The 21580-nt window shown below is 46.4% G+C and overlaps 9 protein-coding genes across 9 annotated transcripts; 6 read left to right on the plus strand and 3 right to left on the minus strand.

The window, feature by feature from the left end:
- Positions 1–782: 782 nt before the first annotated feature.
- On the minus strand, positions 783–2384 carry F5Y00DRAFT_271189 (aquaporin-like protein; the record flags this gene model as incomplete). The annotated part of the gene is made up of 6 exons (XM_048012750.1): positions 783–1181; positions 1234–1330; positions 1443–1456; positions 1517–1854; positions 1937–1974; positions 2044–2384. The coding sequence occupies 6 exons, from the start codon at positions 2382–2384 to the stop codon at positions 789–791; spliced, it is 1221 nt and encodes a 406-aa protein (XP_047863380.1). The 3' UTR covers positions 783–788.
- A 975-nt stretch (positions 2385–3359) lies between these two features.
- Positions 3360–4399, plus strand: F5Y00DRAFT_263602 (uncharacterized protein; the record flags this gene model as incomplete). The annotated part of the gene is made up of 2 exons (XM_048011531.1): positions 3360–3530; positions 3611–4399. The coding sequence occupies 2 exons, from the start codon at positions 3360–3362 to the stop codon at positions 4397–4399; spliced, it is 960 nt and encodes a 319-aa protein (XP_047863381.1).
- A 903-nt stretch (positions 4400–5302) lies between these two features.
- F5Y00DRAFT_119054 (pali-domain-containing protein) lies at positions 5303–6553 on the plus strand. Its single transcript, XM_048004012.1, has 2 exons — positions 5303–5681; positions 5754–6553. Exons 1-2 carry the CDS (start codon positions 5476–5478, stop codon positions 6259–6261), a joined length of 714 nt encoding a protein of 237 aa, XP_047863382.1. The 5' UTR covers positions 5303–5475; the 3' UTR covers positions 6262–6553.
- On the plus strand, positions 6554–7922 carry F5Y00DRAFT_271193 (uncharacterized protein). Its single transcript, XM_048012751.1, has one exon. The coding sequence runs from the start codon at positions 6934–6936 to the stop codon at positions 7597–7599; it is 666 nt and encodes a 221-aa protein (XP_047863383.1). The 5' UTR covers positions 6554–6933; the 3' UTR covers positions 7600–7922.
- F5Y00DRAFT_241477 (uncharacterized protein) lies at positions 7646–10360 on the plus strand. Its single transcript, XM_048008383.1, has 5 exons — positions 7646–8212; positions 8290–8444; positions 8496–9230; positions 9349–9924; positions 9983–10360. Exons 1-5 carry the CDS (start codon positions 8053–8055, stop codon positions 10007–10009), a joined length of 1653 nt encoding a protein of 550 aa, XP_047863384.1. The 5' UTR covers positions 7646–8052; the 3' UTR covers positions 10010–10360.
- A 782-nt stretch (positions 10361–11142) lies between these two features.
- Positions 11143–12589, plus strand: F5Y00DRAFT_263606 (FAD/NAD(P)-binding domain-containing protein; the record flags this gene model as incomplete). Its single annotated transcript, XM_048011532.1, has 3 exons — positions 11143–12000; positions 12053–12355; positions 12428–12589. The coding sequence occupies 3 exons, from the start codon at positions 11143–11145 to the stop codon at positions 12587–12589; spliced, it is 1323 nt and encodes a 440-aa protein (XP_047863385.1).
- A 968-nt stretch (positions 12590–13557) lies between these two features.
- On the plus strand, positions 13558–14489 carry F5Y00DRAFT_254006 (glycoside hydrolase family 61 protein; the record flags this gene model as incomplete). Its single annotated transcript, XM_048010120.1, has 4 exons — positions 13558–13606; positions 13678–14034; positions 14111–14222; positions 14321–14489. 4 exons carry the CDS (start codon positions 13558–13560, stop codon positions 14487–14489), a joined length of 687 nt encoding a protein of 228 aa, XP_047863386.1.
- A 325-nt stretch (positions 14490–14814) lies between these two features.
- Positions 14815–18680, minus strand: F5Y00DRAFT_241481 (SPT16-domain-containing protein). The gene is made up of 5 exons (XM_048008384.1): positions 18348–18680; positions 18181–18265; positions 18002–18123; positions 16322–17927; positions 14815–16267 (listed from the first exon to the last, which is right to left on the minus strand). Exons 1-5 carry the CDS (start codon positions 18522–18524, stop codon positions 15156–15158), a joined length of 3102 nt encoding a protein of 1033 aa, XP_047863387.1. The 5' UTR covers positions 18525–18680; the 3' UTR covers positions 14815–15155.
- Positions 18681–20323: 1643 nt separating this feature from the next.
- On the minus strand, positions 20324–20674 carry F5Y00DRAFT_263610 (uncharacterized protein; the record flags this gene model as incomplete). The annotated part of the gene is made up of 1 exon (XM_048011533.1): positions 20324–20674. The coding sequence occupies one exon, from the start codon at positions 20672–20674 to the stop codon at positions 20324–20326; it is 351 nt and encodes a 116-aa protein (XP_047863388.1).
- Positions 20675–21580: the final 906 nt, after the last annotated feature.

Below are 21580 nucleotides of genomic sequence, written 5' to 3' on the forward strand. Positions count from 1 at the left end.
TATCCACCCCCTTGTTCCCGAGCCAGCGGTTCGGGACGGCAGCCTTTAATTATGCAGGGGCCAATATCCATCGCTGTTCAAGCATCAAACGTCTAACTGGGCGTAAAGCATATCCCAATACAACATCATATTCCTCTCTCGGTATTGCATCCGTCATTCTGAGTAGTAAGCAGGAATGTTGCGCCGTTTTACCATTTTTTTTTCTTCAACGGAACGGCCGATATCCTACATACTACAGAATTTCCCAGAACTCGCTCAGTCAATAGTTTGCTTTCTTACACGAGTTAGGATTTCTATGTCTACGGCCGCTTAACCGTTTACGCCTAGGTAGGATTTCACTAGATGCCCAGATCAGCGTATTATTTGCAGCTGGGCATCTTGGCACCTATTATTTTAAACAGTGCTGGGATTTTAACAGCGACAGCTGGGTCCTTGTTCAAGTCAGCTCTTGCAGACTAGGAAAACTACATTGCTTTGCGGGAAATCTCCTAATACTCGTTAGAGAACCCTTTGACCAAGCGAGAAAAGAAAAGTCTGCAGGAAACATGAAGCATAGCTTAAACTCAGCTTATTGATGTTAAGATTGTTGATCATCTTTCCTTAATCTTAGACATACAAGTACTATCTATTCCAAGCTCTCCATGTAATATATAAGCCAAAGGATAGGTTAAAGGTATTCTTAATACATAAATGGTTAGTAAATAGCCCAGCTGGATGCATTAACAGTCTCCGTCTGAGAATGATTCCTGTTTGTTACCGTCCTCATTGCCATCGCTAGCAATGTTTTTCTAAGTGTTGCCGTAACTTTTGTTTTTACTTGTCTTGTTTTGTAATTCGATGTTAGATCCGCTAAAACCAGCCATAGATCCTGGATCGCCGTCCTGTGGCATATCATAGCCCGTATCTTTATTCGTGATCGACTGTGTCCTCGACCCTCCCTGGCTTCCTTCAATTCTACCTCTTTCTTCGGCAGGTCTTAACCTGTCGTTGTCCTCGAATTCATCGGCCCCCCTATTCTCTTCTTCGTCCACTTGCCGCTTCTTTGGCTTTCCACAAATTTTCGAAAATATATTATTAGGCCCTAAACCATAGCTGTTGATGGGGCTATCCCCAGTGTATATAAACAGGTCATACGCAATAGCTCCGCTTATAGTAGCAATAAACGGTACGACAACGGGAATCTAAATCACGTTCTAGTTATCAATAATTCAGTGTACGTGAAGGGATACTAACCCAAGAGTATACATCAAAGGCAGACCATGCGCCATCATAGCCGAGGATAGTCAGCCATATCCTCCCCGTAAAATCGCGGGCTGGGTTGATAGGTGACCTAAGAATAATCAGCTGAAGCAAAGCAAGAAAGTTAGAAAGAGCTTAACCCAGTCTCCCAGCCAAAGCTACTTATCATCACTATATTTAAGAGGAACAAGGCCAGAACAAACCATCCGCCTCCTTTCTGGAAACCAAGTAAGTCGAGATCAAAATAAACATAACAATCGAAAGAGCATATTCTTACCAGATGAGCCCCATTCTCGTCTCTCATTGCGAATATACAGAACATAACGACAAAGTTGGCGATGTATTCAGAAAAGAATTGGCTCGCTTTGGGCACGAACGATGCGGGAAATGTGCAGAATATCTTGGCGCTAGATGTCTTACTTGGAGGAATGGTGCGGATTCCTCTTCCCTCGTAGTTATCGAATGCGGATATATAGTTTGCGTATACCACGCCCGCAGCACAGAACATCCCGAGCAACTGAGCAGCGGCATATGTTGGAAAACGTCTTAGTGGCAGTCCTCGAAAAAGACAATTGGTAAGTGTCACTGCCGGATTCAGATAAGCACCGGAGTCACCTAGACTTTGAATAAGCAGCTATATATGATTTGGGGCAAGGCCACTAAAATTATTGATCTGGCTCAGGGGTTGTGACTATACCTGCAACGTATATACCAAAAGCAGCACCGCACGCCCAACTGCACGATATCAGCTAGTATGCTGGAGGCCGTATTCATAGGCCGTATTCATAATAGCGGGCGACATACCCGAAGCAAATATTAATCCAACTCCCATACTCCTGATTGCTAAGGTAGGTTTGGGCAAGGACGGAATTTCCCATCAATACCATGATGAAGCAGCCCCAAAATTCGAGCAATGGTTCTCTGAGCATTAATCGTATCCTACTCCACACGAAGTTCTCTGGATGTGTGTCCCCAGGGCTAGTAGTGCAATTTCCGTCTAAGCCCAGGCGTTGCCGTTGGCGGTTGAGTCTATCGCAGCCGTACTCATCTGTCTCATTGTCGTCGTTTGAGAACCTATTAAAGAGTTGTTGAGGGTTACTATAAGGTCTCAAACGTCCGCCGAGTGACCTCTGACCAGATGGCATGATGAAATCGTGTAAAGATGGCGACAAATATGGTGGTCGGGGGAAGCCGAATATTAAGTCCACTCTAAGCTTTTAGTTAAGCAGTTAAGTCATATGAATACAAAGTTAATAGCAGATGATATATGTGCAACGGGAAGCTTTTATTGTCGCCGCTGTACACTTGGGGATTAGAATCTTGCCTGCGATGGCGTCACTAAGAAATAAATTTCGGGCCTTTAATTACAGATCATTCTCAGCGTCAACGATTTGCGAAAACGTTCAATTAACGAAGAATACTGCACGTAAGCCGCATAGTCAACAATTCGCGTATATTATATTTGGCTAAAATTGACGCAACTGGTCCGTTTTACCTGCTACGTAGCAATGTCCATCGAATGGGCTGCGTACAGATGTTTCAATGCATATAACCTGCACCTATGACGTTAATATCTCGAATCACAACAATCCACAACCAGAAAGAGAATACTGTAATTCAATCAGTTAATATAAGAACTACATGTACATACTCGTCGATTAGGGTCCAAGTTATTCATTATACGTCATTTTCAACGACTAAACGTATTCTTAACGTGCGGATGTAGAATGAATTCGAATTCATAACAAGGTATCCCGAAGAAACCGTGATTCGGGATGTTTTGCCCCACATCGGGCCGAACGACAATACCGGAAATGTAGAATTCAGAGAATTTCGGCCGGGTCCGATGTCAGAAACCAAAAGCAGGTGCAACAACGGGAAAGTCTTTTCTACGCAGCTACGCAAGTGTGAGTCGACCAATTAGATTCAACGCCCGTAATCGCGTAATCAGTACAGGAGCCAGCTGTAAGCCAGCTGCTAGCGAAAGCTTATCGATAATTGACGGACTTACCAATCCACCAAAATCGAGTCGTGGGGCGAACTACCGAACTATCGAGCTGTCGAGCTATTATCAATCAAGATATCCGGACTGCGGACTGCGGAATTGCCAGTAGGCCAAGATGTCAAGTAGAGCCTCGGCATTCGCGGATCTTTTACAGACGTCTTTGAGTTCTCGGACGGTTTATCTCAAATGTGTCCCGGCCCCGGTCAACTTCTCGGAGCGTCGCGGCGTTCTGCGCGCTGTCCAAAAAATTACACACGAAACTGTCGAGACATTCAAAAAGCTCGAAGTAGGCCTATACCTTCTTCCCTTAGGTTTCTAGGTATATAAAGTCGCATATCCATATTCTAACTACGATTTTATAACTAGGATAATTCTTCATTCGTCGTCGTCACCACTAAACCAGGCACTGCTACTGCCCTTGTCAACGATTCCCCCTTTCAGCGTGTCGTTATTGACCAAGATCCGAACGCTGCCTCTTCATCCTCCCCCTCCTCTTCCTCATGGGGTGCAGAGTACGACATACGAGGAACTATAACTACTCCTGTTCATTCGCATGCGCCCTCTAGGTTGTTAACAAGGGAAACGCCGGCCTTGTCTGATCTGGGCGTCTCATATAGACTCTTCACCCTACATATGTTCGCCGCGAATAAGACGTACAATCATAAGGAGGCGATTAGGAAGAACCCTCTCCACGGGCCATGGCCATCTCATAACGCTAGAGAGACATTCGTGTCAGCCGCCTTGCGTAGGTCTATACCATCTGGGCCCATGGCTCCAGCGTTGCGGGACTGGCACACTGCCAATCAGTTATCGCGCGATTCGGTCAGTTTTGCCGACGAGGGCGTCGAGGGAGCAGCATCTGTTCTTCTCGGGAAAAAACGTCTATCTTCGAAGGAGATATTTTTCTTGGATCGTATTAGAGCACGACGAAATGCAAAGGGGGTACCGGACATCATGAAAAGTCTAGCTGCATTTGCGAACGAGCATGCTCGCGATGCACCTTCTAACGCCGTCAATCCGTCTAGGAAGTGGGATAATTTCCAGTCAACTTATTCCAACCTTAGAACGAATACCGACTCCTTGCTCGGTGAATCACCCGACGATGTTTCTTCAGACCAAGAGAAACCACTTGCCAACGAAGATACATTCAACTGAGAAATAGCCCGTATCAAGAGTTGCAAGAGGTCGTCCCTAGGTAGGTATTAAACTACAGGCAGCAAATGTTTTAAACTTACCTTAGGAGTCTTGACTAGATCATTTATCATAATGCGATCAGTTGAATTTGGACAGCTACAAAATAGTCGCCAGAGATATTCACGGTTCGAACAAGATCCTTACGCGCATACTCTACCATATGCGATATACATTCAGACGAAAGCCCAAAGTCGACCTCAACTATCAAATTCCAACATCAGTTTGAATTCCAATTGCCAGAACCATCCAGTTCATGTATATCTGTACGACATATACCAACCGCAGTTGATGACGTGTCGTTGGCTTTGGCTCGCCTGGGGCCGTTTGTACATCTCGGCTGCAGGCTGCCGTCATCATTTTAAGCCAAAACAAGGCACAGAGGCCAGACATTCAGACAGTCCAGAACCCTGGCCGCACCCCACCAAGAATCCTACATACACAAGATTCTACGAATACCTTCCCCTGCTTTTATAAGGTACTAACCTCTGTATGTAAAGGCATGGCACCACCTTGTGACTTGCAAAGCCACGACGTCACAACTTGTATTGCGTCGTTTCCAGCTCTACGGTTATGGCTGTGTTCATAGGCCACATCCCCCATGGGAGGGCACAACCCAAAAAGGGCTTTGCTCTTCGTTCGCACATTTTTGCCGATTATCCGTTGCTGGTTTCGATTGATTACGGGGATCATCAGTTTCACCACATGACGTCGCGACGTCAGGTATCAATAAAAGCCAGTTCTCATGGGTGTGACCAGCATCAGATCGCCACGATTCATACCTAGCTTGAACATCATCGATTACCTATTAAGGAGTTGAATAGCACGAACCTGATTGTTTGCTCAAATCATTTTGTATATAACTTACGGTTGTTCCAGCTCTGTGTCCTCCATTTTCCGGTATCGTGTTTCTCTATTTGGCTGTGACTCCCCGTTATAAGTATTTTGTATCTATATCGACAAATTCGAATTTACTGTATACTTACTTCACCTATATTACTTTTCAAATAAGTGTGTAAGCATAGCAGTTCTCAGTCAAAATGCGGCAGACAGGGTTCTTCCATCACATCGGCTCGTTTCTGCTATTAGCGGCTACGGTGCTGCTGATTATCACCGACATCTCAGCTCCTGTAGTGAACAGCATTTCGATGTTGAGAGTCAATCTCGATGATCGTAATACATCACCAGAAGGTCACCCAGCCGTGACCTTCGGTACCTTCGGCTACTGCGTAACAGGCGCTACAGCGTAAGTCGATTCCTACTGAGCTTCTAGCAACCCTACGATGTATTGCCGCTGCTAACATCGAGTGCTACCTAGTTCCGGCCAGGACTTCTGCAGCCGGTCGCACGTCGGCTATGACCCAGTCACCGTTGTTCAGAACAACGTGCAGAATGTAGACTTCTCGGACTATGCGGCAGACACGTCTAAAGGCTTGACGCGCGTTATGGTCTTGCACCCGATCGCAACGGGACTGGCCTTCATCTCATTCCTTTTAGCACTCGGTGCTGGGGTCGTCGGTAGCCTGCTTGCATCGCTGTTCTCGCTGCTCACCTTTATCGTCACACTTGTCGCGCTTGTTTGCGACTTCGTATCGTTCAGCATTATCCGATCCGAGGTTAACAGCGCTGGTAACGGTAGCCGCGCCGAGTGGGGTGCCGCGTCTTGGACTATCCTCGTCTCTGCCATCTGCAGCTTCCTGGCTACGTTCATAGTCTTCTTTACGTGCTGCAGCGCTAGGATGCATAGACGCCGAGATATCCGTCACGGTGCCAAGGACGTGCCCGAGGGTTATGGCGCCCCCGCGCGTCGGAGGCGGTGGTGGTAAACCATATCGGACTATCCCTGAACAGATTACATGATCTTGTTACAACATCAAATGCAGGCTCCGACCAACAGACGGTCGTAAGGATTAACGATGAACTACGATAAAAAAGCAAATGAACGAAAACGAAAGCGAAAGCGAAAATATGAGACAGTCCTTGACTTTCCGATTAATGAGAGCGAGTGTGGGTGATTACGAAGAAATTAAAAGGGGGATGCATTTAAACTTCGGCAGACTTCTTGGTTGACTTATTATATACCCTTCATACTTAATTGCTTCTTTTTACTTATACCTATATCATGCGTTTGATACCAATATATACTATGGGCATGATGGATCTATTGTACGATAAGTGGTGTTAGTCATGTCGATGTACCTACTAAAAAGACGTGTCTCACGTCACGTCGTCGTTTGATCAATAATAACTCTAGCAGAATCGGAATCTGTAGCTTGTGAAAATGACTGCTGTTGAATAGGAAAAGGGAGATAGGCGGGAGCGGGAGACCAACTTGAATGGGCTAAAATCTGAATAGTGGCCCATACGTGGTATATTTCAACAATACCAGCCACTATAGCTTAGGTAATTCATGCCCATTATTAATGAGCATGTCATTTACAGTGGCTTACATAGATTTATTTCTTCATTCCTTCTCTCTCAACTCAGCCTAATAAAAAATGGCCGATATCTTACAACCCTTCACTTCATCGACTATACTCAGTACTATTGGCCTACTTACTATCTCTACTCTGATTATTAAAGCATTTTCTATAATTAGAATTTATACCCGCTCCTCTAAGTTGTCTAGATATGCGCATTCGTCTCGGGACGGGGAGCAACCTTGGGCCCTAGTAACAGGCGCATCTAATGGCATAAGCCTCGCTTTGGTTCGGGAGTTAGCTATCAACGGGTTTAATGTAATACTGCATGGACGAAATTATGAAAAGCTCTCTAGGGTATCATCCGAGCTTCAGAGCGAATTTCTCCAAAGATCGTTCAACCCTCTTGTAGCGGATGCGAACGCTGTGGCATGCGTAAATTGCCTACGGGCTTCTAGGAATGGCGAACCAGGCGGGTCAGCAGTACTAAACTTCACGGCCATCAAGCAAATGCTTAACGGTCTCAATCTCACTATGCTCATAAACAATGCCGGAGGAAATCCAGTTGGTCCGAACTTGGTGCCTTTGAAGGATAAAGCAGAAGATAGAAGCATTGAAAATATCAGTCTCAACGCCCTATTTCCGCTACACCTGGCCCGCACGCTTCTCCCCAACTTGATCCAGAACGCACCATCGCTCCTCATCAACATTGGTGCCATGTCTGATCAAGGCTTGCCAAGTTGATACTAGGGCGCCGAAGCCAAGACGGAAGGAGCATCGGGCGGCTAAGCGCCAAGGCCCGTTGGTGTAACGGCGAAGAACTGGGGCTTGAGTTGATTAACCTAAGGTACCTAGCGATGGCGCGGGCATCACTGTTTGCTGTTTCCCGTGGCCTCACGAAAAATGACCGTCGCACCGTTACTTCCTTCGATACCAGGTTAGTGCATCGCAACTGCACTCAAGGTCTAGGTAGGCTATAGTTTCTAGCAAATTTAGGTACTCACTCCCCACAAATTTGTTCAAGGGTAATAACAGCATTCGTAGGCAGCGACCGGATGCCTTAGGTAATAAGGAGGACGGTAACGTTTTAACTAACATTTTAACTCGACGAGTGGTACAAAATAGAATCGACTTGAAATTCTACTCTCTCGCCATTTCTATCATTACATTCATTGTATTTGACCTACTCGCTTCAATATGCCTTCCCAGAATTCATCCGAGAGGCTTAGCCTTCCTGGCTTCGGTTTACCCGTTGAACACATGCCGGACTACAGCAAGATCGCCTCATACTTCCTTCATGCCCTTTGGGATGGAAAATCATTCGAGAGTGAGGGCTTGGCGTTGCGTGAGATTCGCAGTAAGCTGCATCCAGTTCCTTTTTTATTTACGACTAGTAAAACGAAAGTTGTTGGTTGGTAACAAGATGAAAACTAGTGATGGGCTTCATCGACCAGATTTCAGACAAACCGAATTGGGAAGAAAAGGTTTTTGACGAGACAATTGTTGCCAAGTGGAAAGAGGAAGCAAACATGGTCTCACATCAAAACCTCGACGGGGATGTCTATTTATCTGACAAGATGTTTGAAAACGTAAGTTCTACTTATACATCAAAGACAAAAACGCGGGCTGACATGACGTAGTGTATCAAAGAGCTCCGTGATAAGGCGAAGCAAGTGAAAACGACTGGCATCGTCACTGTGTTAGACGCTGAGTTAGCTGTTGCCAAGTCTGACACAATCGTACCGCCTTCGCTAGTAGATGCTCTTAGGTTCGGAGTTAAATCCTTGGAAGATGTGCCTAACAAAGACAAAGATTGGCATCCCAGGTCCGATGGAAAAGTTCTTGACCTCTTAAACCCATCTCTATTCCCGCTTGTCTACGGCACCACACGTGTGTTACCCTATGGTAAAGTTCCACTTGAAAACTGCGCTTCTATCATTGGCGAAGGAGAGACTACCATATTTTTTGAGCAAGACAGAACCTACGAACCCTTGCTTTGGGGGAACAACCAGTGGTTACCTAGCGATGTTGTGTGGACAGAGACTGGTCCCAGGATTGCAAGCTACATCAACAACCTGCATCCCGTGGACCACAAGGGCTTGTACGAAGTTTTCGAAGGGTTCGTATCTGCAGCTGTTCCCCTTTGGGAAGAGTGTTTGTTCCGTAAACCAGCACTGAAACCACGCATCATCTGCGAGAGCAAAGGTTGGACAGAAGACTACTACTTGCCCGAGCCTAAAGATTATGCCCCTCGCGAAAGAGACCCATTAGGCAAGCCAGACCTAAAAAAGGATTTCCCCGATGGTCTTCAGGTTATATTCAAGCTTGCAAACATCCACTTGACCCCTGAGAATCCCGAGTATGACGGCGGCAGCGTATGTAGTATTCAAAATTTCCTTTTCCCCTCACCCATGCCTCCCCTCAAGCTGGCATTGCCTTATAAAATCTGGACATTTCTATTAAAGAATTAAATACTAATTTTCATCATTCAAGTGGCATATCGAAGGAGCTCTCAATGAGAGAATCGTCGCCACTGCGCTCTATTATTACGATGCCGAGAATATTAGCGAAAGCCGGCTCGCATTCAAACAGGCCGTCGACACTAAAAAATTGCACATGCTACTATCTCAGGGAGAGTTTCCACCTCTGATGCTTCGGACGGGGATTGTGAACAACCTAGAAGATCTACCTTTCCAGGAGCTCGGAGGTGTATTCACGCGGCCCGGGCGCCTACTTGCCTTCCCTAACGTATTTCAGCACCAAGTACAACAGTTTCGACTGGAAGACCCGACCAAGCCAGGCCACAGGAAAATCCTTGCCATGTTTCTCGTTGATCCCAACATCCGTGTACTGTCTACTGGGGTCGTTCCACCACAGCGACGAGATTGGTGGGCACCCGAAGTACGTAAAATATCCCCCTTTTCGAAAATCCCAGTTGAGATTTTCCATATGATTATAGACTTTGTGGAGGACTTTCCTATGAGCTGGGAGCGAGCTGAGGAGGTACGGGAAGTTCTCATGGATGAACGCAGCTGGATAAATGAGGACTGGGAAGATAAAATTAGCGAGGTACGTTTATTAGGCCTTATTCCGTGCGGAAGAGTATGGCAATACTAACCTTAAGTAGAATGCCTACTATTTCAGCGAACATTAATGGCTCAAACTCGATCAACGATTATCTATCTAGATACATCATGCCGAGCTATAACTTGAAGAGATAGTTATCAAATAGCTTAGAATTTTCTCTTTAAACCATGAACGAATAACTCACGGTATTACTTGTTGAACTTGAGCAAGGACTCCTCATATTAATATCTGAGTGCGTTAATAGGGGGGGAAGGGACAGTACAATCTACACTGTGTAAAACATTATTGTCTTTGGCTCATCACGAAGACCTACGACAACATGGTGCAGGACTCCGCCAAGAGACTAGTAGCAAATTGTATCCAGGTTGACATTTAGCATTCGCGTAGCTAGGAGACTATTACAATTAATTTACAAGTGGCTCATTATACAGTTGATAGATGTTGCTATTGAATGATATTTTACGTGAATCAATCTTAAAAGTTTAGCTGGACTAGATATTAGACCATATATTAGAAAAAGCACTTATATATAAGTTGCTTGCACGGTGCAACAGCTACCGTCCTAGACACTGTCCGGACGGCACGGCCTACAATGTAAAGCTTATTAGCACTTGTCAAGGACACGGAGTTTTTCTATTCCTAGTACTTTGACATACTCTCCTACGTGTCTCTACTTCTGACGTTTGTTGCACGTTAGGTACTTGGGCAAGAAGCGAGATTACCACAAGCCACGGTCTCGCCCTACCCTTAAAATATCACGACTCACATTACGCGTCGGTGCCGAAATCTCCATTCCGTAGCCCCCGAATCCGAGCTCCGAGCCGATCTCGGACTCGGTCTAAAGCCCACATTGCCACAATAGGAAATAGCGAAGCCAATTAGCGTCGTCGAGCTGAAAACGATCTAATCTTATCAGATCCGAGAGGGAAGGATATAAGTCATCGGACCCCTGAATCACTCGAGGAATTATCTTCACTTATATACTCTCTAAGTTCTCCCTTGCTTGCTGTATTTATTTTCTTTCTTCCCTTTTTTTCCCTCTGCTCATTTAGTCGCATCTTTAATACGAAGGAACACATGAATTCCCCTGCTCCTTAGAACCCTCATCCTTCGGATTTACAGTAGCAGGACAGCCTATCAGATTCTCCGTCTCCGACTTGAGCCAGACTTTGAGGCATCGTTGCCTAGAATTTATTAGAGATGTTGGAGACACCAACGCTAATAATCAATGGCGCCGGCTTCGCCGTATCCATGATGCTCTCAACCCTCCGTCACAACCTAGCTTTCCGCCTCAAACTTTTACGCCATGCTATGTTCTCTTCCGCTTCGTCCTCCGCGGACCCAGAGAAGCCCCGTAATATAATTATCATAGGCGCCTCTATCGCAGGCTACTTCGCTGCCAGCAATATCGCGCGGCATCTGCTTCCAAACTCAGAATACCGTGTCATCGTCATCGAACCCCGAGACCACTTCCAATTCACTTGGGTACTTCCAAGATTCTGCGTCGCCGAGGGCCACGAGCACAAGGCGTTCATTCCCTATGGCGGGCTTCTACCCCGCGGCTCATTCGACGCCGACGGAGGCAAGGTGTCATGGATCAAGGACCGTGTCGCTAGCATCTCGCGGGACAGCGTGCGTTTGACTGAGACCGGCGAGGAAATTCCATACGAGTTCCTAGTCGTAGCTACCGGCGCAGGTGCCACTGATACCCTACCCAGTCGCGTTGGAACCAATGATAAGGATGAAGGAATGGAGCTCATGAGAGAGATGCAGAGGCAGATCCGCGAATCTAAGAATCTGGTCGTCGTGGGTGGAGGTGCTGCGGGCGTTGAGCTAGCTACGGATGCGAAGTCGAAGTACCCAGAGAAACGGGTTACCTTAGTACATTCAAGGGACTCTGTGATGCACCGGTTCGGGCCGAAGTTACAAGCCGCTGCGACAGATGGTATCAAGGACCTAGGAATCGAGCTTATTACTGGAGATAGAGTGGTTAGTGAGGACAAAGAGAAGGGCATTGCCGTCTTAAGAAGTGGAAAAGAGATTGCATGCGATTACCTGGTCTGTCATCCTACCATTCCCCCTTTTATCGTCGAGCTAACAAGTTCCAAAGGTCAACTGCACAGGTCAAAGGCCCGACTCCAAGCTGATTTCGGAGCTAAGCCCGACGTCTATATCTGAATCAGGCCATATCCTTACCAAACCTACCCTGCAGATTCAGGATGACTCCCTACCTAACGTATATGTTTGCGGAGATGTCTCTGAGACCAACACCACACATCCAAACTCGAGATCCGCAATGCGCCAGGCTACGGTTGTTTCTTTCAATGTTCTATCCGGTACAGAAGGCAAGAAGCCCAGGGATAAATATGTGCCGCATTGGCTCGACGGTGGAATCAAGTTGACTTTGGGACTCGTAAGTGAAGTTCACTCTGTGCCACACCCTCCATATGTACGATAATCGTAAATACTAACCTAGGTATCGTAGGATAAATCAGTTTCCAATGTCGGTGACGGGAAGGTCGAATTCTTATTCCCAGCAAAGGAGAAAAACGAGGCTCTCATGGCTGCGGGGGCCTGGCATAGGCTAGGTGCCAAGCCCTTTGAGGACGATGGGGAATTCTTAAGAAAGATCAAAGCGAAGATCTAAATGGATTCTTTCCCATTGAACTGGTGTATAATTCAAATCTCTATTTATGGAAGCATAAGGTCGATCGTAGCCGACTCATTACTATGATTATGGATAAGGCATAGCGCAAGGTTGGCATTCCCAAGATCAATAGAAGCAGATATCTGTTCGTAATAGCAAACTTAGAACTTAGAGCAAGCTAATTATATCCTAATACAATTATAAATCTTCTTAACCATATTATTAACGTCTGGTATCGCCCGAATATATGTAAAAAAATATATATATATAAAAAAAAAAAAAAAAAAAAAAAAAAAAACCTCGTGTGTCTGCGCATACGGCAAGTCAGTTATATCTCATCAGCCAACTAACTGTGTAGACATCGAGATATAAAACACCACATACCCAACCTAAGCCGACCAAGGAGCCAGACGACCGAGCGTTACGAGGCTCATGTCGGGCAAACGGGCGTCTTGCATACCAAAAGAGGATCTATATATACCTACCTAATGTTTCTCAAGCACGCAACTCGCACAGTTGTAAGCATTACCTACTACGCGATTCTCCATATACCTACCATATAGCAGCAGAGAAAGTATCATTAACTACGCCATCCCCGGATAATATCACAACCACTCCATTGGCCGACTCCCCTTGCCGAGTTGACCTTGTCCTTTACAACCGGGTATTTTAACCACGATGACAGATTACCCCCCAGCATTAGACTAGCTAGCTCATGGAATTCATATCAGGAGAAGCGACATATACACAGTAATTGGCTCAGTTAATAGCGCTTTGTCTTGGCGATGGCCTGCTCTCCGGTATTTGACAATGTGTTCCCGGTGGCATACCTATCGCAGCGGTCTCGCCGGGTATATTATATTAGCGCGCCCGTCTTCACCAACTTCCCACGATCTAAACATTTCGTACCGAAAGTAGTCGACAAGCCACCTAAGTCTCACCCAGACAGACAGACAGCCATAGCAAAGATGAAGCTAATCACGTTCCTGGCGCTGGCAGCCACTGCCCAAGCCCACTGTAAGCCCAGCCCACACCCCAGTACATAGACAGCGCACCTGACGAGGCAACCAACTAAACACCGCAAACAGACCGCTTCTCCAAGCTCGTCATCAACGGCGAGCAAGAAGCCGCAGAGTGGACCACCATCCGAAAGACCAAGAACTTCCAGAGCAACGGCGGCGTGACCAGCGTCGACAGCCCCGACATGCGATGCTACCAAGCCAGCCCTGGCACCGGCACCGCCACCATAGCCGCCGGCCAAGTCCTAGGCTTCGTCGCCAACGCCGCCGTGACGCACTTCGGCCCCGTCCAGTTCTACATGGCCAGGGTGCCCGACAGCGCCGACATCAACACCTGGGAGCCCGCGGGCAACGTGTGGTTCAAGATCGGCAGCATCACCGCCGTCCCGCCCCTAGGGTCCAGCGAGGCTACCTGGCCCGCTTACAGTTGAGTGTCCCTGACCAATCAATGTTATTCCTCCCCCTATCCCGCAGACCAGGTTGCTAACGCCCTCACTCCCAGACAAGAAAGTCGTCAACGTGACGATCCCCAAGAACGTCCCCAGCGGAAACTACCTCGTGCGCGTCGAGTCCATAGCCCTCCACCAGGCACAGTCCGTCGGCGGTGCCCAAATGTAAGTACAAAACAACTTTCCCTTTTATAAATAACTACCTACCTACTACCAAACGGCGTATTAACGCGACATGAACTAACATAAAAAAAAAAAAATAGGTACCTCTCGTGCGCGCAAGTCAAGGTAACAGATGGCGGCAGCGGAACTCCCGGCCCGCTCGTCGCCTTTCCCGGCGCTTACAAGGCCAGCGACCCCGGTCTGCTCTGGTCTTACTATCCCGTTCCGACTACCTATACTGCTCCCGGCCCGGCCGTCTGGGAAGGTTGAGATGTTGTAATCTGCTAAGTGGGATACTCACATATTACGTGTAGACCTTCAAGATAGCTACCAGGTATGTAGCTATGGTGGTGGATGTTCGTCAGTATAATATATAGGAGGTAGATATTGTAGTATATTAACATACCAAAGTGCTGTCATGGAAAATTGAGTTACTCATGTATCGACGATTCAACGTGCTCGATTAGGATATACCTAACCTATCGAAGGAATGCTATTTCAACTTATTCGAATCTTTTAGTGCGGCACCTGGTAATTAAAACAAATAAGCATTTTGCATCTAATAGCACATATAATACGAATTAAGTCAACGATACCCAGGGGATCCATTTTGCATTACGGTACGATACAGCCTACATATGCCTACATATGCTCTGTGAAGAGCCAACCACCGAGAATTAACTAAAAGCAAACGCAATTTCGCCTTCAGCTTATCATAGCCCCGTTCCGAAGCGACGGAATAATAAAAAATTGCAAAACCTGCGACTAGCGGCTCGACGCATTAATGTGCTGAATGAAGAATGGGCATTTCGTACAACCTCAACTCCGAATTGGGCGGTCCCTTCGCCTTGCGAAATCGCACCTATAGGACTAGTCTCTCGACGCTTCAAATAAACATCCCCTCCAATGAGGATCCGCATATTTTAGGCCAAGAGTCTAGTGACGTCGCTTCTTATTACGGTTACGGTCTTCCTCTTCAAGACCACTCTCTCGATCCTTTCGCTTCGCCTTCTTTTCTAGCTCATCCCAGTCCTCGCCTTCCTCCTCTTCGTCGTCTTCTTCTGAGCCTTCCTCGCTGGCGTCTTCGGATGCGTTACTATCGTACTCCGAATCGTCCTCGCTGGACTCGCTAGCTTCTTCGAGCTCGGATTCGTCGATCTCAAAGTTTGACTCCTCTTCCTCTTCTTGGTCGTCATCGTCATCGCTCTCATTCTGTAAGAACGACCATCCCCCGTCGACAAAGAATTGATGGGTATCAGCTGTGACCGTCTTCATGATCGTGGGCCAGTTCAGGTTCAAAGGACCTTCGCTAAATGCGATGTCGCTGCTATCAAGCCATTCCTTCACATCCTCCAGCGACTCGACAGGAATTGTGTTGATGTGAACGGGTGGTCTAGTGAAGTCCTTAAACACAAATACCAGGTCAAAGTTCTTCAACCCAAATTGCACACGCTCCAGGTGAGCAACTTCGATGTCATCTAGCGTGACAACTAGGAAGGGCGGCTCCGTGATCTGGATAAGACAATCCGTCGTCGGCTGGATCGTAACGTTGCTTCGGAACGGGACGCCGTTGAATCCGAGCTCTCTAAGCGGCATGTCAACCTCAACACCCTCGTTCTTGCCAGCCTCCGCAATTTTGTCAGCAAAACTCTTGAATTGGCGATCAAGCTCAGCCCTGTGTCGGCGATCTTCTTGCTCTTGCTCGAACTCATCTTCGTCGCCGTGGCGATATTTTCGTTTTCGATTGCCAGTTTCGTCAAACTGGATATCTGTTGCTTCTCGGTAGAACTGCACATCCTTTGTCTTCTTCTTGTTGCCAATGATGATAGGGTCTTTGAGATGCAGGTGAATGATCACAATGAGCTCATGGGCGCAAGGCTGGAAGAACAGATGGCGAATGTTGGAGAAGAGCACGTCAACCCTCTGCTGAGGATTAAGCGGTGACTGGTATCGGATACCGTTCTGATGGATCTCGACCTTGCCGGGAACTCGCTTCCCTTCCATCGCAGGACGTATGAACACGTTGTCCATAACAGGAGGGCGTCGATCTAGCTACTAGTTAGTATAGAGATATTGCGAAATGCATATACATATCCACTTACTCCTTATTTCGATTAGCTTTTCCTGTTCAACAACATCTTCCATGTCCTTCTTCTCCTGCTCCTTCTTAGTGGCCTCCTTCTTCATAGCCGAAATCTGCGCCGTAATCTCTTCGTATCGATCGCCATCGCGAGAACGGAACGTCAGGCTCCTAACGAACTGTGCCGAGGCGTCCTCAAACGGCTGATCATCTTTCCTACCGACTCCCTGACCCGGAGAAAGGAAGTTGATACGTAGATAGGACCACTCTCCTTCGTCGTTCTTGCTGACGTTCTTGATGGTGTGGATGTGAAAAGGAACCGGTCGTCCCATGACAGGAAGCACGAGGGTGTGGTTCTTTTGGTCAACCAAGATCTCGAGATTCTTGACTTTGAGTGGCATCTGATTATCTCTCTTGTATGATTCAAATTTCTTGAACTTCTTCACCTCCGCGCCGTCTTGGCCACCTGTTGACTCGGCAAACCTAGCCAAACCCTCCTTCTGTTTCTTCTGAGAGAGTTCTTTCTGATGCTCACGACGCCTCTTCTCTTGGTCCTCATCCACTTGAGTAGTTCGCTCAGACCGTAGGCGGGTGCTCGTAATGTTCTTAGTAGCCACAGCACCCACGCGGGAGTCCTTCTTCTCTTTCTTAGGCGTTGGTTGCATCTCCTCGTCATCTTTGAAGAAAAACGAGGTCGCATCGAGATCGGTAGGAGCATCTCCAGTAAATACAACCGGATCGCTATTCGTTACTCGTATGGTATCGGTAAGGACCAGGGAATACGTCTTGCTCAGCTTATCCTTGGGTGAAGGATTCTCGACATCAGTGAAGCCGGTTGTTATGCATAAGGTCATTCCATCCTTCAAAGTTCGCGAGTTTTTACCGCTGAGCACAAGTGTAGGATCTTTGCTCTCGATACCGATACCTGCTCCGACATTCTTGAGGAAATGCTTCTCCAACTCGGGCTTCTTAGACTTAATGTAGCTCAAAGCTTTGTTATAAACGTCCTTAGCAACTGCGCCATCCTTGATCTCCTTCAAAACCAGGTTATGGACGGAATAGAGGAATTTGTAGGTACTTTCTTGCGTCTTATTCGGGTCAACAAGGTACGTTCGCGCAATGGTAGAGCAGTATGACTTGTATCGGAGGCCCATGCCAGCGATAATAACGCCGGGATGAAGGTTGTCGCCGGTAGGCTCTGTCTGAAGCTTCAGGTCGTATTTACCCCCACTCTGTACTGCGGGACCCAAGTACCAATCTAACGACGCGGGATCGAAATCTGAAGGTAATCTTTGTTTGTTAGGCAGCTCAACCGTCTTCCACCACTTCTCGTCGTCGAGTTTTCTATCAACCTTATCGGCAAGCGCGCTGTGCTTCACCTTTTTCTCCTGGTCCAAGACGTCCGACATCTGGTCCAGAAAGAATGGTGTCATCAGCGCGACACAGGCTTTAGATGCTGCTCGCATGGAGCGCAATTCCGTTTCATCTTTAACAGAGAATGCAGCGGTCGATAAGGCACTGGATATGTCGACCTCTTCGACGTCCTTGCACTTATCGCCGTAGACTTTTTTCCACTCGTCGACGAAGGGGCCATTCGACCTATCTTTGGTGAGAAGGCCGACTTTTTTCTAATTACCAAATCAAGTCAGCTAAGAAGAAGAATAATATGTAGTAAATGTAGTAAAGGGTCTATATGACTCACTCCTGCAGAATTGATGGTATCGGCAATCTTGATGAATTGCTTCTCGTTTGCGGCCGCATCTTTACCCCTGACCAAGACCTCAATCGGAAATCGGCCACCCTTCAATTGTTCCAAGTGTTTCGCTACGTAAAAGTCAGTCGCCTAGTCGCGCAATAATAGAAAGTTCGAGTAGTCGCTACCTTTCTTCGCGGTCGTCAGTACGTAAAGAGTGTCGGTAGTGATGAGCATGAGCGTAGTCGGGAATTCGTAGCCTAACAACCAAAACTAAACAAAAGTTAGCCTCTTCAAACGGAATATCGCCCGACTTGTAGGGACGTGAATATTGAATATTGCAGATATTACATACGTGCATAGCATTGTTCTTCTGGAATTCAGGGTTCTCCTCGACTTTACCCATCATGATAAGAATGGAGGATACACCGCTGAAGACAGTATCTCCAGCGCGTTTATCGGCCTTCCAGGCATTAATGAAATGATTAATGCGCTCCTGGAAGAGCTTTCCATCGATCTTGATGTCTGCCATCTTCGTAGATGACCCGAAAGTCGTTGGCGAAAAGATGGCAGATGAAGAGTTGATTGACGGAAGATAAAATGAAAAGCTATTAAGAAAAAAAAAGAGGGATGAAAGAAGGCTGAACGTGAACGTATCAAACTCTGCCCCAAAAAATTGGGATGTAAGGTGACGCGAGCTTGGAGAGCGGGTCCACTTTAATTCGCGACGCGGTTTAATAGGTACCTAGATACGTACCCTAGGTAACCGCACCTAAACCTTTGGGTTTGCTTATCTAATCCACACCTTCCCCTTAGGAGAGACCTACCAGGTAGGTGCATAGGTGTCTTGTATGATTTATGAGATATCACTCATCACTTAATGTCACTTAAATCTTCACTTATTATCACAAGTAAGGCACAAGGCAGAAGATATTAGGTAATCGCTACAAGTAGAGAGTAAAGGGGACAACAAGAAAACCACTTACATAAGTCCTTTTCAACCGATTTCCAAGTTCGCATGTGTCGCATCAGGCTGTTGCCGCTGTTCATATATTGTTCATATATTAACGTTTCAATACGATGCGTATGTACGTAGTCCCAGATGGCAACTAGTAATCCGGCTGAAGGGAAATTAAGAAAAATAAATATTTTATCCACGAACCAAAGACTGAAGCCTTTTCGTATGTCGCTTTCGAGTACAGGTGCACGATACAATGGATAGGAAGCAGAAAAATAATATTTGGGGGGATAAATGATATACACTTCCCCTATACCATCGAAGCTACCAAGGCGGCGCTATCTATGATATACGAAACCGTAAACTTCTCTCGCAATCCTGACATATTAACGTCCGTGGTCGGTACTATAGCCGCTATCGTCCGGATCTTCAATTGAGGGAGGTAACATGAAGCCATCGTCTGGCCCACCGTTGTCGCTTCCCACATCGGTACTAGCGCTACCAGCGCCCGACTGGTCCCCAGAGGAAGATGAGGAGTCTTGGTTGCTTCCGTTGTTATCGGTGTTGCCCGACGACGAGCTGGAGGATGAGCTAGAGCTCATTTTCGGCCAAAGGCAAAGGAGAACCTTCTTATCGGGTTGCGGCAGAGAATGGTAATGGCGGTAGCAATGACGAGGCGAGTTCCTCCGATATTAATCCAAGTGGCTGGTAGTTATCAGAATTGGCAGGTTTCCTAGATGAGTTTTATCAAAGTAGGATACGGAAGGGAAGGTTGAGCATCAGGGGGGAGGCGGCCTAGATTTTATAGGACAAGGTTATGGTAAAATACTAATGATTTGGAGATAGTGTCACAATGTGGACTTACAGCAATGAAGCAGCACACGTGTTGCGCAAATCACAGGTGTGAATTCTCACGTCTTACCCAAGGAATCGTCTCCTACGGACTAAATAGTGTCGTCCCATTCCTTGCGGTAGTGCGTCCTCGTACACGATTCGTCAGTCTAACTCAAGTCCGTGTCCGTAGTGAAAACTTTAGCCTCCTCACAAAAGTTGACACTACGTATACCCCTTAAACCTGCTATTGAATCAGTAATGATTATTACATGCCTCTCTAAGGATTAGATGAAAAGGGGGGTATAAGCAACTCATATGCTTCGAAATACCTACTACAGTATTACAATGCTATCGTATGCGGCCCTCCATCTTGATCCAAAGCTTCAATTACATTTTCATAGTAAATTCATAGGTTACTGCTAATCAGCGTAATTCAGTCTGGTCACAGATTTCCATTTATGGGCGTGCTCCATTAACTAAATGGTTAAATCAACGCCTGACGAGAAAGAAAATAAGAACCATTTTGCTCCTCGCAGCCCTCATTCGTCGTCCTCCGAATTCCAGACGAGAGTAGTAGCCGAGCTAAATCTACTATCAGAGCTATCTCCGCTAGCAGTCGAATTCACATCAGTGCTTGAGCTGTCTGAATTATCATCCGAATCACCGTCGTCTGAGTCATGGCTTGATTCATCCTCACTTGAGCCACCCTCGTCTGAAGAGCCCTCGCTCTCAGTCTGCTCGCTCTCACTTCCCTCGCCCTCACTCTCCACCCTTGGACTGCCGTCGTTGTCGCTATTATAACGAATCCTAGTTCTACGTTCAGAACGGTCTCCAGCACTTCCGTCGTTTTTCTCGCCATCTCGTGGCCACGATGATCCAGACGAGCTCATATTGGTACGGATATAATAGATAGATTAGGGAAATTGCTAAGGTGTAATTGATGAGGATGATGGGACTGGCGATATCAATGGTACGAAATAGAGGAGATCCAGAAGATAATAGGATGTATATATAATATGCTAAACCACCAGTGGTTCGCAACGATTCCAGGAATTTTCAAAAGTCCCTCCAGCTAAGTGCACAAGTCATATAATTTACGAACTATGGGACTCAGATATCTTTTGGATTTATTCGTACCTTCTATGTATAATATGGAAACAAATACTGCATTCACCGCTCGAATATCATCGCCTTTTAGTAACCTTCCTCAAGACCAAGATTATTTGCGGCATTTTATCAAATATAGTCTCTTGGGTTATTAGTTCGAGATGATCCCAAAAAAGGCCATCAAAAGGGGTACTCGACTACCTGTATGTGGGTATACTAGTTAGCTACCTAAACATAGTTGGGCTTTTGACTTTTCATACGGAAGTCCCCATCAAAAGTTTTGTCCATAGATGCCACCTGACAGCTTTTGGAACAGCTGTTTAAAGCCTGGCACCATGCGGCAGCCAAGATTTTAAATGTATATACATATTTACCTTCTATAAGATATTATATTTTACCCCTAATTTACTAAAGAAAAATATTGAAAATAAATATATCACAAGTATAAAGGCTCTTTTACACTTCTATATAAATTTGATTGTTTAAAACTGAAAGTTCGTGCTGTTTTATGTAAGTAAAAAGAGCGTAGCTTGAATAATACCTAGGTACATTCGGTATGTGGCCTGCAGCTGTTGCCAAGCCCTGTTAAAGCTGGTCAAAGCTAACAGGGGCTGGCCTATGGACAAAACTTTTGATGGGGACTTCCGCACTACAACGCTGTACTAGAGTCTTTGAATGTGACTATTCAT

Source organism: Daldinia vernicosa (genome assembly GCF_022497035.1).
Source record: "Daldinia vernicosa strain CBS 139.73 unplaced genomic scaffold F5Y00scaffold_34, whole genome shotgun sequence".
Taxonomy (NCBI): domain Eukaryota; kingdom Fungi; phylum Ascomycota; class Sordariomycetes; order Xylariales; family Hypoxylaceae; genus Daldinia; species Daldinia vernicosa.

Coding starts and splice junctions, on each gene's coding strand:
- F5Y00DRAFT_119054 (XM_048004012.1), top strand. CDS start 5,476: ATGCGGCAGACAGGGTTCTTCCATCACATCGGCTCGTTTCTGCTATTA. Junction 5,682..5,753: donor TGCGTAACAGGCGCTACAGC/GTAAGTCGATTC, acceptor AGTGCTACCTAG/TTCCGGCCAGGACTTCTGCA.
- F5Y00DRAFT_271193 (XM_048012751.1), top strand. CDS start 6,934: ATGGCCGATATCTTACAACCCTTCACTTCATCGACTATACTCAGTACT.
- F5Y00DRAFT_241477 (XM_048008383.1), top strand. CDS start 8,053: ATGCCTTCCCAGAATTCATCCGAGAGGCTTAGCCTTCCTGGCTTCGGT. Junction 8,213..8,289: donor GGCGTTGCGTGAGATTCGCA/GTAAGCTGCATC, acceptor GATGAAAACTAG/TGATGGGCTTCATCGACCAG. Junction 8,445..8,495: donor CTGACAAGATGTTTGAAAAC/GTAAGTTCTACT, acceptor GACATGACGTAG/TGTATCAAAGAGCTCCGTGA.
- F5Y00DRAFT_241481 (XM_048008384.1), bottom strand. CDS start 18,524: ATGGCAGACATCAAGATCGATGGAAAGCTCTTCCAGGAGCGCATTAAT. Junction 18,124..18,180: donor ACTGACGACCGCGAAGAAAG/GTAGCGACTACT, acceptor ACTTTTACGTAG/CGAAACACTTGGAACAATTG. Junction 17,928..18,001: donor ATACCATCAATTCTGCAGGA/GTGAGTCATATA, acceptor TTTGGTAATTAG/AAAAAAGTCGGCCTTCTCAC.